The 14,165-nt window shown below is 48.2% G+C and overlaps 1 protein-coding gene across 1 annotated transcript in view; it reads left to right on the forward strand.

Moving 5' to 3' along the window:
- LOC144139452 (putative cytochrome P450 12a5, mitochondrial) overlaps nucleotides 1-13,794 on the forward strand; it is a 45,447-nt gene extending 31,653 nt beyond the window's left edge. Inside the window, exons 6-9 of the mRNA XM_077671788.1 lie at nucleotides 3,937-4,106; nucleotides 7,526-7,604; nucleotides 11,388-11,630; nucleotides 13,526-13,794. Coding sequence (XP_077527914.1) covers nucleotides 3,937-4,106; nucleotides 7,526-7,604; nucleotides 11,388-11,630; nucleotides 13,526-13,639 — 606 coding nt within the window. The 3' untranslated portion in view covers nucleotides 13,640-13,794. The remainder of the gene's footprint in view (nucleotides 1-3,936; nucleotides 4,107-7,525; nucleotides 7,605-11,387; nucleotides 11,631-13,525) is intronic.
- The last annotated feature ends 371 nt before the right edge of the window (nucleotides 13,795-14,165 follow it).

A 14,165-nucleotide genomic window follows, 5' to 3' on the forward strand; every position in this document is an offset into this window, starting at 1 on the left:
ACTACGAAAAAGTACCCAGCGCATATCAGTGTGCGCCTCGTGAGCAACGTCAGGTGTCGCGACCAGCTCTACCTTCGAGAAAAATCTGCCCATCGTTCGGGGCGTAATCTCTCGCGTGCTCTTCTACTCGCCATTTCACGTGCGTTCGTGTCTCAAGTGCGGAGCACAGACGCCGAGTTCGCGAAACGTGCTGCCACGGGTTTTACCGCGTGCTAACATGGTACACTTTAGAGAGATGTGAAAGAGTGCGGACAAAACGATCGGGGACTGCCAATCATGGAGGACGTTCAGCGGCAAGTTGAGAAATTCATATGAGGCTTAACAGCCGGGTCTCCGACGAAGAGGGGCCGCACGCTCTGCTATTCCACCAGCCTCCCAGGCTGCACAGGACTGTTCGGATGGATTTTGAATGTGCTGAATCGTATGGCAACAATTCTTTTTGGGACCTTGGTTTATACTTCCAGCACACATGGTTGTCACCGCACACTTGGTTGTCACAGCACACATGGTTGTCACATGGTTGCTATCAAGTGTGCTATAGCTTCCCAGTGCATCATGTCGGCTTTAAAGAAATCTTGCCCCTACAAAGCTCGAGAAAGCTTCGAAGCGCAGATTACAAGGTTAAATCAAGCTGGTTTCCCGCAATCAGTCGTGTCTTCCGCACCGCAGGCAGTATTAAACAAGTTAAGAACGGGAAACGCTAGTATAACAACGGAAGTGAACGCAACAAAAAACGTGGAGTTGTGCCTTATGTTCACAAGACGTCGCATAACCTTAAGAAGGTAATGAAGAGATATGGCGTGGAAGTGGCGTTTTCGACACCTGTCAAGCTTGCCGGGATGTGTTCGCGCATTGAAAGGGGCAACAATAGACAGAAAGGGTGCGGAAAGAAGCACAACAATTCCTACGTTGATTGCTGCGTTCGAGTAGTTTATCAGATTCCCCTTTCCTGCGGCGAAGTGTACGTCGGACAGACTGGCAGGTGCGTGAAGGTGAGGTTGCGCAAACACGAACTTTCAATTAAGAATCACGCAAGTGGACATCTGCCTAATCATTGCTCGGCATGCACGTGTAAGCCACTCTGTGAGCCTCTCTTCAAGCAAGTTAAGATATTATGTAGGTGCAAGAAAGAATCTCGCAAGAGAGATTCGCGAGGCTTACGATATAAGAAAAAAGGGACATGACTGTGTCAGTGAAACGTCGATTGTGCTCTACAACAGTGAGATGTTGTTTATCGAAGAGCGTGTGTGATAATTCTCACCACATGTTGTTAATATGTTATGTTTTGCGTTTGTTTTCGGGTTTTGCGCGTCCTCAATTATAGGCCCGTATGTGTATTTATGTGTGTTTCTGCGTCGAATAAACTTTAGTTGCAAGTCCGCGCCTGTCTTTGTGTACCTCTCTCTGTGTAGCGTCTTCCTGAGCGCAGTTTACCCCTTCTGAGAAAATGCACCAACTCGCCCAACAACAAGTCCTTCTAAGCTACATTCGCTATAGTCTTGTAAACTACACAGTCATTCCTGAACATTTCGAACCAAGACTTGGAGCCAATAGTAATAACGTTTATATATAAAAGAAAAAAAAACAGAGGGCCGGCAACTAAACTTTAGGGAATTCCTGAGGTCACGGGAACATATACGGACGAACAACCACTGAGAGCGGCAGACTGCTGTCATAGAAAGAGATACTGGGCTATCCATGCAATAACCGATTAATTCACGTTTAGCCCGCAACTAACAAGAAGGCGATATGAAACACCGTCGAATGCTTTTTTTTGCAGTTCAAGAAAATACAGTCAACTACTTTCAGCTTATCTATTGCTAGAGCCGAATCCTGCGTGAACTCAACATGCTGCGTTGAACAAGAAAAACCTGACGAAATCCTTGTTTGCCATGATGCTGGCGATTAAGTTGAACAAATGAGTCATATCCTAAGTGTAGGTAAGCTCATCTTCAAACACCGCAAATAAATTAACATCCAGGCTTCATCATTGACAAGGCCCTGTTGTTATCGCGAATTTAAAGTAATCGTTTCTAAATAGGCAGTCATAAAATTTCATGAAGTAACAGTACATGCAGGACACGAGGTTGAGCCTACCAATGCACGAGCTTAGCCTCTTCTACGTTTATCACCATCAAAAGAGTGCAACATTGTTTTTCGCAGTATTATTGTAATAAGAATAGCCACAAAGTTGCGCTTTTGCGGGCCCTTGCCTTTCTTTGGTGGCGAGTCCTTGACATGGCGCCGGTTGAGCTCCTGCGTGGTGGCCGCTTGCTCGACGCCCTTTAAGGCTGGCTATTTTGGTGAACCACCGCCATGTAGGGTCGGACATCTCTGCCGGGTCGATGTCTCCAATGCTCTCCATTTCTTAAGGGTGCGAATGGCCTAGAGCTGATGCGTCGACGAAGCCGGCGGGTGAGGCGTGGTAGCGGCTATGACTGGGGAGGCTTGGCTCATCGGTTGGTGTGGCACAGTCTTCCTGTTGCAATAAATGTCATTCCGAAGGCCTAAAATGTTGCCTGGTAATGTCCAGTGAGTCCTTTCACATTGCTAGTTCACCTAGAACACTCATTACGGCTTGAAAAACAAAGTGCGTTCATTTAAAACGCAAAAACACCGAGCGGATTCAAAACGCGTCTGAGTCGTTCGGCTCCAACGGCTTTTTCTTCACCCAGGGAAAAACCGATCCTACACAGGCCGGTCTCCTTCCACACACGTCTGTGCATGAATTCTCGGCGCCCAGACGCCTGCCTTTGTTTGGCTGTACACCGCATTCCGAAAGAATGACTTATAACCTGAGACCTTACGTAGGCTGGTCTCCTCTTGAACACCGGTTGCCAAATATTCTACGGCCGTTCGCTTGCCGTAATTCGGCCGAGGACCGCAAACCGAATGAAAAACGTACAGTCTGGGGCCGTACGTCGGCCTGTCTCCTTTATAACACCGGTTGCCCGAAGAAAACGAATATTCTGCCACCCGACGCAGGGTTCACCGTTGAAAGAGCGAATGCGCGGCAGCCACGCTCCGGCCGGTCGCCTTTCGAACACGAACTGCCACAAGAATATGGATATTATGTGGCCGGTCGCTTGCCGTGCTTCGGCTGAACACCGCTTCCCGAAGGAAAAACGGATGCCCTAAGGCCGTACTTCGGGCGTTCGCTTTATCAACATCGGCAGCCGAAAGTGAACTGAATTTCTGGCAGCCGGGTAGCTGCCGTCGTGCATCTCAATACGGGCGGCCGGACAAATACCGAAGCGCTAGTTGCCGAATGTTGGCCGTTCAACGTACGATCAGTGGCTACCAGAACCTGGATGCTGGCCGGACATATTAGAAAGCGGCCATTGATGGGCCGGTCTTGGGACACAATTTCTGCGCCGCCTGAACCACTAGTGCAAGCTGCGCGAATTTTTGCCAGAACCGTGTTTTCGGCTCTAAAATGTCCTCTCGGCTAAATATTGGGTGTTGATGTCCCAAGTAATGGTGCTTTGCTATCTTTTAGCACAGTTTACAAGAGGTTCGCGCAATGTCGAAACGCCTAATTAACGTTCTGCTTCGTACCGTAAGTGTCGGGCCTGTACATATCTGGAAACGGAATATCGCCTCCGAGTGTAACACCCGGAGCGCTGGCGCCCCGTCCCAATTTTTATTCGAGGTAAATCTACATCGATGCAGGAGTGGTCAGTCCGTACCGGTCCGGTGCCAAAAGATGTACGCCCTGGCCGTGTAGAGGACACGTGAGGTGACGAAGCTTTAGATAAGAACTATGATGACGTACATCCCGTCTCAACTTCGCAATACGTTCAGTTCGAACAAGGATTTAATAGCTTTAATAATAATGTAATAATAGCTTTTTAATAGCCTAACAACCACATGTACAACACAGTTTTTTACTTAGGCATCACTCCTAAAGTAAACGTCTTTCTTTTGTCTTTGAAGACGGCAGGAGCAGCAACGTACACCTTGTACCGGTTGGCCATTAACCCCGATGCCCAAGAAAAAGCGCGGCGAGAGGTTCTGTCTTCTTCCCGCAATGACTCCGACAGCGAAGCGTCCGAAAATCACAATCATCTGCCGTACCTAAAGGCGTGCATCAAGGAAGCGCTTCGGTAAGATGGCCACGTTCGACAAGTTCTCTCAAACAACGACCCTGGGAAGTGGCTACAAACGTTTAGGTTTGCGGCTCAGAGTTGGGAGGTTTAAATTGCGGGTTTGATCCTTCACGTTTAAAAAAATCTGTCACATTTTTAGAGGGGCCACTTAGAACTTCAGGGACGTAGAAGCTTTAAAATCCAAAATAGCCCTGAAATGCTTGGGGCGTGTTCACATGGCCGTTTAAAATCAGGAAGGATGAAGAGTTTGCGTTCCTTCATGCCGGTGTTCGTGCGGCTTATGAGCCAGTGTTACAGCAGTGGTATGCATCGAGGAGTGTTCTTTCGCGATCAAACTGCCATGCCTTGCAGGAAGACATCGCGATACAGTTTGACAGCATCTCGAGTGACTCAGTGCTTTTAACGACGACTTTGATCGACCAACTCTGCTCTTAGCGCGCTGACGCACTTCTATTAGAGAAGACCTGAGCACTATGCTTGCGCCTCGTCACCGAAACAAAACTGACAAAAAACGGGAACTCTGAAACGCGTAAAAGAGCATGGGACGGTTTGAGGAGCACTTCCAATTGTCCTTCGAAACCCACACGCATGTAACGCCTGTGAGGTTCCTACAGACGAGTACTACCTGTAGCCCGCACCAATCACGCCACTAATGTATTTTAAAACAGTAGCCCTTCCTGGATTTCCGAGGCAAGAAAATTCAATACCCTTCCACTCTGTAAAGAAAGATGACCAACGAATCTGGGCGCAGTCCGAGGTGTGCGCGAAGCAAAACCCGGTTGTTTGTAATGTGCGATTGAGTATACTTCCTCCAGCTAATTAGCTTAATTGAACTTGGAAAGACTAGAGTTTTATTCTGGCGGGAAAACGTGAGGCTGTATGTCTCCCTGACGCAGACGCCGGTGAATTAGAGCAAACGGGAATTCCACAATATTGGCAACTTCATTGCGCACTATGTAAAGGTAAACAGTAGATGAACTTGGCGTAATGTTAGAGTCCTTTAATCTACTGATTGTCTTGTTTTCTGGATTATTTCTGGATAGTGCCGAGAACAACGAGATAAAGAGGTTTTCTGTAACCACACTTTTGCCGTAAATGGCCACGCAGTGATGGCAGCGGGGGAATTCCGTAACGTTTAAAAGTTGACTGTGAACAAACTAAACGAAACACGTAAATAAAGCTTAATTGTCGTAATGATAGAACCGTCTTAGCGGCCAATTTCAACATATTTCGGTACACACGAGAAATAATGCTTTAACGCGAAGTTTAAGCAAAGGTATATAAAAGCACTAAACCTGCGGCCATTGCTCGTACATCTCCACATTATTCAGCAAAAACGAAACCTCAGAGGTATTAGCAGTAAAATGCCGTCCATAACCAAGCGCGCAGCATTCTTTTATTTAATAATGAACGTTTCAGTGGTCTTCACGACACCAAATGAAAACTAGTTAAAAACGTTGTCAAAGAGACGTAAGATAAAAAAAATCACTGAAACATGACATGGCGGCTTGATCTGTAGAACAGACACTAAAGGTGCGGAAATGACGCATAAGCACTCCGAAACCAAAAAGACTGGATTTCATTGACGAAACCCCCACTGCATTGTTCCTGGGAGGAGCGATAGGGAAGGGGAAGGGTGTGAGGCGAGATAAGAGCAGCTGTGACGGGGTAGGAGGACAGATTGATTGCCTTTTGACGACATCGGCACGAATGCAAGCAGATACGCGGGACACTTTTTTAAAGCGAAGCTTTCCATGTTTTACTGATGCGAAGGTTGTTCGCGTAGAAATGCACCCCAGGAAAGACAACCTCACACAATTTGTTTCACAAAACGATGATGATGATAGGCGAAGGGCCATCAAGCACCACAAGAAAGAAATGCTTCCGGTGCTCGTAATCGAACCTCAGTTGCTCGCATTATGCAGCCGACGTCTATCGATTGTGCTACTCCCGCATTGCCGACGCATAGCTTGAATGGAGAGCGCTCAAACTTCGACTAGTAAGCAAGGACGAGAAAGACTGCAACACAGGACGAAGCGCAAACTAACAACTGATTTATTAACGTAGATGAACATTTATATACACGTGCTTGTACGAAAAAAGCACGCCGAGCAACTTGGCACAGCATTGTGCAAGGTCAGTATGCACGCCTGAGTACCATAAAACGTTAGTGCTCCTGAGGTCTAGAAACAAGATGCAGCGCGAGATATGGGAAACTGGAAAAGACGGGGAATACGTCAGCGCACCATCTATCACATTATCAAAACAGAGAAATAGACTTCTTGTCGCGCAAAGAACTGAGCATGCGCTCCTTTTAACACCGTGTGCAGTTGTAATCACATACGTTCAAACATTTTTTTGTATCTTTCTGTATCTTTTTTCGTACAAGCATGTGTACGTATATGTTCATCTACGTTAATAAATCAGTTGGTAGTTTGCGCTTCGTCCTGTGTTGCAGTATTTCTCGTCCTTCTTTACTAGTCGAAGTTTAAGCGCTCTCCATTGAAGCTATGCAGCACCAACTAGCCCCTACAGATGCCCTGTTAACGTTAATTGTCGACGCAGTTCATATTGCACTTTGACTTTGACTCGGCTTTCATGGAAGAAATCTCCTCATTTTAACCACTTTTTTCTTAAGAAAGCGGCTTTGTTTGTTTTTTCACCGCCTGCCCAGCTTTAGGGTCGTCGCTGTAGTAGAACGGCTACTTCGGGAGATCTCCATGTCTTGAAGCTTTCTATTATGTGAGCATAATGTCGGCAGTAGTGAGAGCTGAGTGCTTCGGGAGTATTCAATAGCATGAGATGTTCCTCACTGGCAGCCTAAACTCGGCAGTAGCAATAGATCGTCGTTCACGCCCAGGGTGTGAAGATGGAGAGGGTGGAGCTACGTCACCGAACGTGCGATTGGGCAAGCAGATGACTTCACCATCGTCGTCAGCTCTCCCGTTAGACGGAAGCAGCAACGAGCGCCGGTGCGGAATCCTTAGAATACAGATCGAAGTCATTCGAAAGCTTTAAGGCGGATGGCAAAGCAAAGTGTCCCAAGCGGCAAGATTTCCAAGCCCTTCGACGAGGCGAGGTGGGAGCAAAGCACCTCAGGCGTTCAGCTGGCCACTCATGGTTTTGATTTGTGGGGACAAAATACCACATTTTGGGTGATAAAACAGTGCAAAAGAAAGCGAAGATTAAGACTAATGGCAAACAGACACCGTGCTCTTTTCCCCTATTCCGTGTCTCCGCTGTTTTCCATTATTCTTCGTCATCGCCTCCTTTTGCGGGGTCGTTACTATGAAAGAACTCCAAATTGGTCAGTTTGCCGCACTCGTTACGATACAACGGCCACTTGAGTCCGTCATAGAGAGCCCGTGTTTGCGTTTCCTTGGCCACAAACAAATTCACGCATCAATTGCGTCCAGGTTCCATCCCATGATACCAGGGGTCAACCGGAAAGTGAGTCACGACGTCGTCATGTCCGGGTACAGGATTCCGGCAAATGTAAGTTGCCAATGATTGCTTCCTCGTACAGTTCTTTGGACGTCTTGATTGAGAACCTCGCGTGTTTCAGACTATTTCTGTATTAGCTCTACTTGCTTTTGCCGTGGGACGTATTTCACCATGCGCAATTTGCACCGTTCGTGGAGGTGCACCAAATGATTCCTGCACACGGCCTTCGAGATGGCGCAAAAATCTCAATGGAATGCTGGGAACAGAGATAACAAATTGGGAGCTCTAATCTGCGTGCTTTTCCGGAAGGACACCTACGAAACTTAAAAATCTGAAACGTTGAGGTATGCACAGTTGTCAGTGGGCAGCAAAGGAGAAGTACACCACGTGCAAGAGGGTTGCAGTGAGTAAATTTCTTTTTCAAATATTTTGAACACGTATACCTTTCAGCAAGGTACGATTTCACGCTAGTTCTTCGATGACTCGTTGGGAAAAAGCAGCCCCGGTTCACGGGGTAAAGGCAGAGAAACAAACACGAGAACTGACTGTCATCTGAACTATTACTGCGAAGAGGACAATACAGTACAATCTCGTTAATTCAAACCGCCCTGGGAAGCCACTCAGTTCAAAGTAATGAAAGTTCGAACTAATGAAAGGGAACATTAGCAACTGTACACTGTAATTGGGAAGCAGTTGACCATGTCGACGCTTGAGTGCTTGAAAAAGCTCATGATCGGGGCCTGCTTTTTACAGTCGAGGCGATAGTCAGCACATTTTGCTCCAACAAACGAAGGTAGCGTTAAGTTTCAGCTTTGTCTTCTCCAAAACTGAAGAAGAGATGGGTGGTAGTTTATCCTGCCATGACTTCTGGGCGGACGGCTGCACTACGCTTCGTTGTCGTCCTCCTTGTATTTTCCGGTTACAGGTTCTGCACTTCTGACCTGAAATGTGGTGGCCTCATGACTCAGTGCACCACACGCACAACCTAACTCACGTTCCCACCAACTCAGTCCGCAAATAATCCGTCTTCAAAACATACAGGTTGTATTCACTGGCGGGGCACGCATGCGGGCAACCATGTGTGTGTGCCGTCACTCGTTACGCCTGGCTCCGTGGGATGGCGGTACTTGAACGTGCTAAGCACACGACATATGTCTGATGTTTGAAACTGTCCTCCACCGAACGCAAAGTAATGGCCCAGTCCAATGGGAGTGCGATTATAATAGATCTGTTGACAGGACCATTAGGAATCTTATTGAAAGGGGGCATACAACGCACGCCGGTGTTTTTTTTTTTTCTGCAAGGCCCGGGCACAGTGGGACAAGCCGCGTCATGATGGTGCCGAAGTTGCACGGACATGGCCGTTTATAGTGTTTCCAAGCGAACAAATTAACAGCTAAACTTTTCAGTGAATACCACCTGTAGACTATTCAATGACGTGGAATGCATGCGGCAACCATGTGTGTGCGCCGTCACTGGTTACGTTGCGCTTCATAACATAGAAGTATTTGTCCATGCAGACGTCCGAAAAAGCGCCGCACATGACAACAGCTGTACGATTTATATACCACCTGTAGACTATTCAATGACGTGGAATGCATGCGGCAACCATGTGTGTGCGCCGTCACTGGTTACGTTGCGCTTCATAACATAGAAGTATTTGTCCATGCAGACGTCCGGAAAAGCGCCGCACATGACAACAGCTGTACGATTTTCCAAATTGTGCCCCACCGAACACAAAGTAGTCAATGTCAGCACCCTACGATCAACCTATCACCGGACATGGTTTAAATAGTCGAGGGGTAAACGTTTTGGAGCCTAAGTACGTGAGCAACTGCGTTGTGATGTACCCAGTCACGCGCGTGCTCTAGTGAAAGGCGAACACCCCTTCAAGAAATATTGCGCGAATATTGTTGCCTGGCGGGAAAAATCTTGCCGTGCGGTAGCCATCCTCAAGGGATTTGTTCAAATGGCGCGTGCGGTTCGCCAGCGCTTGTGCCAACTGCTTAGTGCAAGCACGGCACGGCTCGGGAGACGGCTTCGCATGCACTAGCTGCTACGCTACCACCATATCTACCACCATTTCTTCAAAACCATCACTTTCGTTTTGCACTCGACCACTCACTAGAGGGCACTTGTGCCGACATCAGGGGTTGCAGGCTACTGCAGCGTCGGCCTCTTGAGCGTCGTGTCATTTTCGTTCCCAACAGGGGTCTCATTCACCGGTCAGGCGAATTTGTCGATGGCAAGGATATCGCCACCACATCATGCGAGTGCGTTTAATAATAGTATATCTTTTAACACCATCTCCCAAAATCGGGTTGAAACGGGGCGGACGATGCACGCCGGTGTTTTTTTTTTTCCTGGGAGGGGCGGCCGCCGTACCACAAGTAGCGGCATGCCTGTGCTGAAGCGGCGCAAAATGGCTTTTGCAGTGATGCCAAGCGAAGAAATCACTCGCTAATCGTTCGACTGACACCATATATACCGCGTGGGATTTAAATGTGTTTTACCCAATTTGGCCTTCTGGGTTGTACGTCACCTCGTATGTAGGCACAGCCGTGTGCCAGGCGCAAAGGCACCGACTCAGTGGAGCGTATTTCGAATTATCCAGACCTGAGCCCAGTCTGGTTCAAATTAACGAGATTTTTATTACACATACTTCTACGCATACCTGTCCGGAACAAATCATACAATTTGAGTTATCTACACATTAGAATTATTGATGTTCCACTTAATGAGCTTTCAGTGTATATGCTTAAGAACGATTAAGGGTGATAAAAGGAACAACTAGTGAATGTTGCGAGCCGTGCAGGTGTGCGTGCATGTGACAAAAGCTAGAGATACTTTGTTGAAGATAAGGCAATCCAAATGCAAACGTTAAAACAGTTATTTATTAGTAACAAGCGTTTAGGCATCCAGGTATGTGGTGTCATAAAAATAAGCATTGAAGTATGTGATCTCAGCGTCAAAATGGGCTAAAGGTGGGCTGGTGACGCACGAAACACCTTCCTTGCAAATGGCGCAGTTTTCGAATATTTACTTTGTCATGGTGTTCCTGTCACGCTTTAGAACTTTCGTCTGTGCAACAGATAAATCAAGATGGTCCTCTCTCACCAGGATAAAAAAACGGCATTCCAAGCCTTATATTCTTTGCAGAGAAGAGGTCGTCCACAGAATACCTGTGCCGTGTTTATGGGCCTACATTTGTAATACCAGCCGCTGTGTAAATGATCGCCGTCGGGAGCACGCCAAATCCCCGGCACTGTTCATTGATTGCAACCTGCGATATAATGCAAGGCATTCACCGTTTCACTTATTACGGACATGTGCGCAATTCTGGAGAATTGCATAGACACCAGAGCAAGACTGCGGCACTTCACAGGAAGGTGCTTCCTGCGTCAGAGCCCCTGGTGAAGACTTACTGAAGCTTAAAGCGGACAACTGACGGCCTAAAAGGTTGTCCTTCCCTGATAACTGTTACAAGCCTCTGCTTTGCTTTGCCTTACCTTCCAAAAAAGATGTGTACCTTTTGGCGCATCCACACTGGTTGGGCACGACATTTTTACCCGATTCTCACACGGGATGGCCCGCAACCATCCGCCATTTACTCTCTCACCCTCACGCGGTGTTGTGTACATACTATATTCTTCGCAGTAAATACCTCAGTCGGCAGTCAGTGCTCCTTCCGCTTGCTCCTATTATGCCTTCTCTTCGTTATCCGCGCTGTTTTTTCTCAACAAAATACACGCGTTTGTCCGGCAGCCTAAGCAGGTAGGAATAGTACAACTCAGCACTGCAAAGCAGCTACGACCTCCTGCCATTCTTGCGCAGACTCTGATGAGGACGGAGCCGTTCGTGGCCGGCCAGCTTGAGGAGAACTTCACGCGTGCTTCCGAGTTCCTTCCCGAGCGCTGGCTGCGACGGAGCGACCAGGACCAGAGCGAAGGTGGCAATGGCAGCAGCTCGGAAGCGTGGACCCTGCACCCGTTCGCCTCGCTGCCCTTCAGCATCGGGCCGCGCATGTGCATCGGACGGAGAATCGCCGAGATGGAACTGTGCACGCTCGTGGCAAAGGTATAGTGTGCGAACTAGACTTCATATGCGGGTAATTAGCGTTTTTTTCTTACTGAAAGTCGGCAATATATTACATGTGATAAGGGAGGTGAGCTGCGAGAGGTACGGTGATCGATAAACCGCACCCTCACCAAAATAAGGAATTACAGTAAAAGTATTTCCAGTTTCAACAGGCTAAAGAGGTAGTATAGCGTCACAGGGTAGCGCCTGCCCACCAGGCTATTTCGTAGATGCATACGGCAAGGAGCGATTGCAGCATCGTCGTCTTTCTCTGTCGTCCTCCTAGCACCAACCCGTCGCATCACCCGAACGGCGTCTTTCAAGTTTCTAATTTGCTCCGTAACATGGCCAAAGGTCCAATACGCCTTGTCTCGTGAGGTCAGTCATCGCGTCGCAATGACTTTGAGCCACCGGAATGCTTGTGTGTAAAGTGCAGAGTCACTCCACGTGATCTGCTGCGAGGAGGCCGGAACCCCGCCTTGCGGTGTCACGTGACTATGTGAGGGTTGAGCGGTTGCTTCGCGGTGCTCGGTTGCCCAGAATCGACAATAAAGGCGCGCAGCCGCTGGAGCGCCAGTGTGACAAACGTGACCTAACTTTCATGAAACAGTGGGTGCATTCACTCGCAAAGCTCAACCAAACAGACTTTTCGTTCGCGATAAATAAGTTTACAAGTGTTAAACTTCACCCATTTTTAAACAAAGCTTCCTAACTCTACCAGCCAACGCTTCTTACGCGGCGTGCGGGACAATAAACTCCACACGCGGCGGAGGCAGCGGGAGGGCGAGGCAGATGGTCGAACTCACAGAGCACACTGTAGATGGCGTGGCGAATTTACCCAGCGTTCCTCGCGTGGAGGTGCGTGCTCACACGGGCAAACGAGTCGGCGGTACGGCTTATTCGTCTGCGTTAGCTACGGTTGTTTTGGGCCTGTTTTAGCGCAGCTTCGCATTCGTTGCGGGATTCCTTCACACGGCTTGATTAACTTGTTCTACAGCACCCCCAGGGTAACCCGCACCCGCCTTAATTAGGTGGCCGTAAGGCAAAGATACCTTAAGGATTGGTTTGCAGGGCGGGAAAACAAAATGTAGAAACCCCATACAGACATCTGGCTGCTAGAGAAACGCTATCTTTTGCGCACTGCTCGCCACAAATGCGACTCCGTTTTCTAAATTGATGAATACTCATTCGGTTGTGTTTTAAGGGGTATTACAAAAGGCGGAAGGAACAGGTGGTCCTGATAAATAGCGATTATTACAGTTCCCTCAGCATTATTACAATTCTCAAACTTACTAAGCTAACTATATTAAATCGCGGTAAGTGGGAATGACTAAGCTCACAGGCCGAACTGTTTCGGAGTCCACGCTTGTGTCGTGCGATGGTGTAGCCCCGAGCTAGCACATTCCGATGATTAGGTTCCGCTGTCTCACCCTTCGAAAGACGCTCCTCTCTCTTTTTCTTTCTGCCGATGCACAGCCTGGCAACAGCGGCGGCGTCCGCCGGTCGAGCCCGGCCGTGCCCGACGCTGCTGCTGCGTTCGGGATGCCGCCCCCACGAACTCCAAGTAACGGCTGGCAGAATCTCTCGTTTCACTCTTTCTAGAGCCACATGTGTGAATTCAAGTGACGTCGCATGGGCAGTTGTTGTGGGTTTCGTTCAAAGCTTTGCTTTCCAACCACCTTCAGAGCGTGGACTGTACGTAGCCAATTTTTTTGTGACTGTATGCACATAGTTGGCACTCTGAATTGCTGACTGGGGGGATCACTCAAATACAACATCAAAATGACTTTGTGGGCAGGTACACCACAGGGTCATAGCGGATAGTGCGGGTAGGCTACGAATCAGATTGGATGCTGTGCTTCAGCTGTGCTGTAAAATTTTCTCTTTGTGCGCAGGTGCTGAGAAAATTCAAGGTCGAAAATCCCTACGGTGACATCGGATTCAACTCCGCGTTCACATCGAAGCCTGAAAAGCCTGCAAGGTTTCGTTTTGTTGAGCTAGAAATCTAAAAGTTTGTTTTGTCGTAAACTACATTTTTGTGATACCGCGTCCGGAACGTTTAACTACAACCGTATGAACACAGTAAAGAGTTTTCTTCCTTCTTCGGGAAAGTTTAGCTGCGATTAACGTGGCGAATTGTGCTTGTTGGTTCATGATTCAAATAAAGCAGCTCAAAAAAGACACCAACGCAGACGATACGGGGACTGCGCTGTAGCCTTCTCGACGTCTCGTATCCGCCACCGTCCTTTTTGTGCTCCCATCTTCGCATTTAGCTATGGATAATTGGACTGTAGAAGCAAAAAAAGCACCGACGATGCTCTAATGAAAAATGTGTGCGTAGCGCTAACTGCAGTGCACGGTCACTACGCGTGACTGCTGCGCCTCAGGATGCGCTTGCGTGAGCATCGAATGCGCGGCAGCACGCGCCACTCTACCGAAATCTCACAGCGTGTCGACGCCGCCTAATATTTGTTGCAAGTCCTGTTTTAACATCACGTGGTTCGGATGAGCCGCAAACGGAGGAACGCCTGGCGA

This window comes from Haemaphysalis longicornis, unplaced genomic scaffold (genome assembly GCF_048455015.1).
Source record: "Haemaphysalis longicornis isolate Haplotype H1 unplaced genomic scaffold, Haemaphysalis longicornis Haplotype H1 scaffold_5, whole genome shotgun sequence".
NCBI lineage: Eukaryota > Metazoa > Arthropoda > Arachnida > Ixodida > Ixodidae > Haemaphysalis > Haemaphysalis longicornis.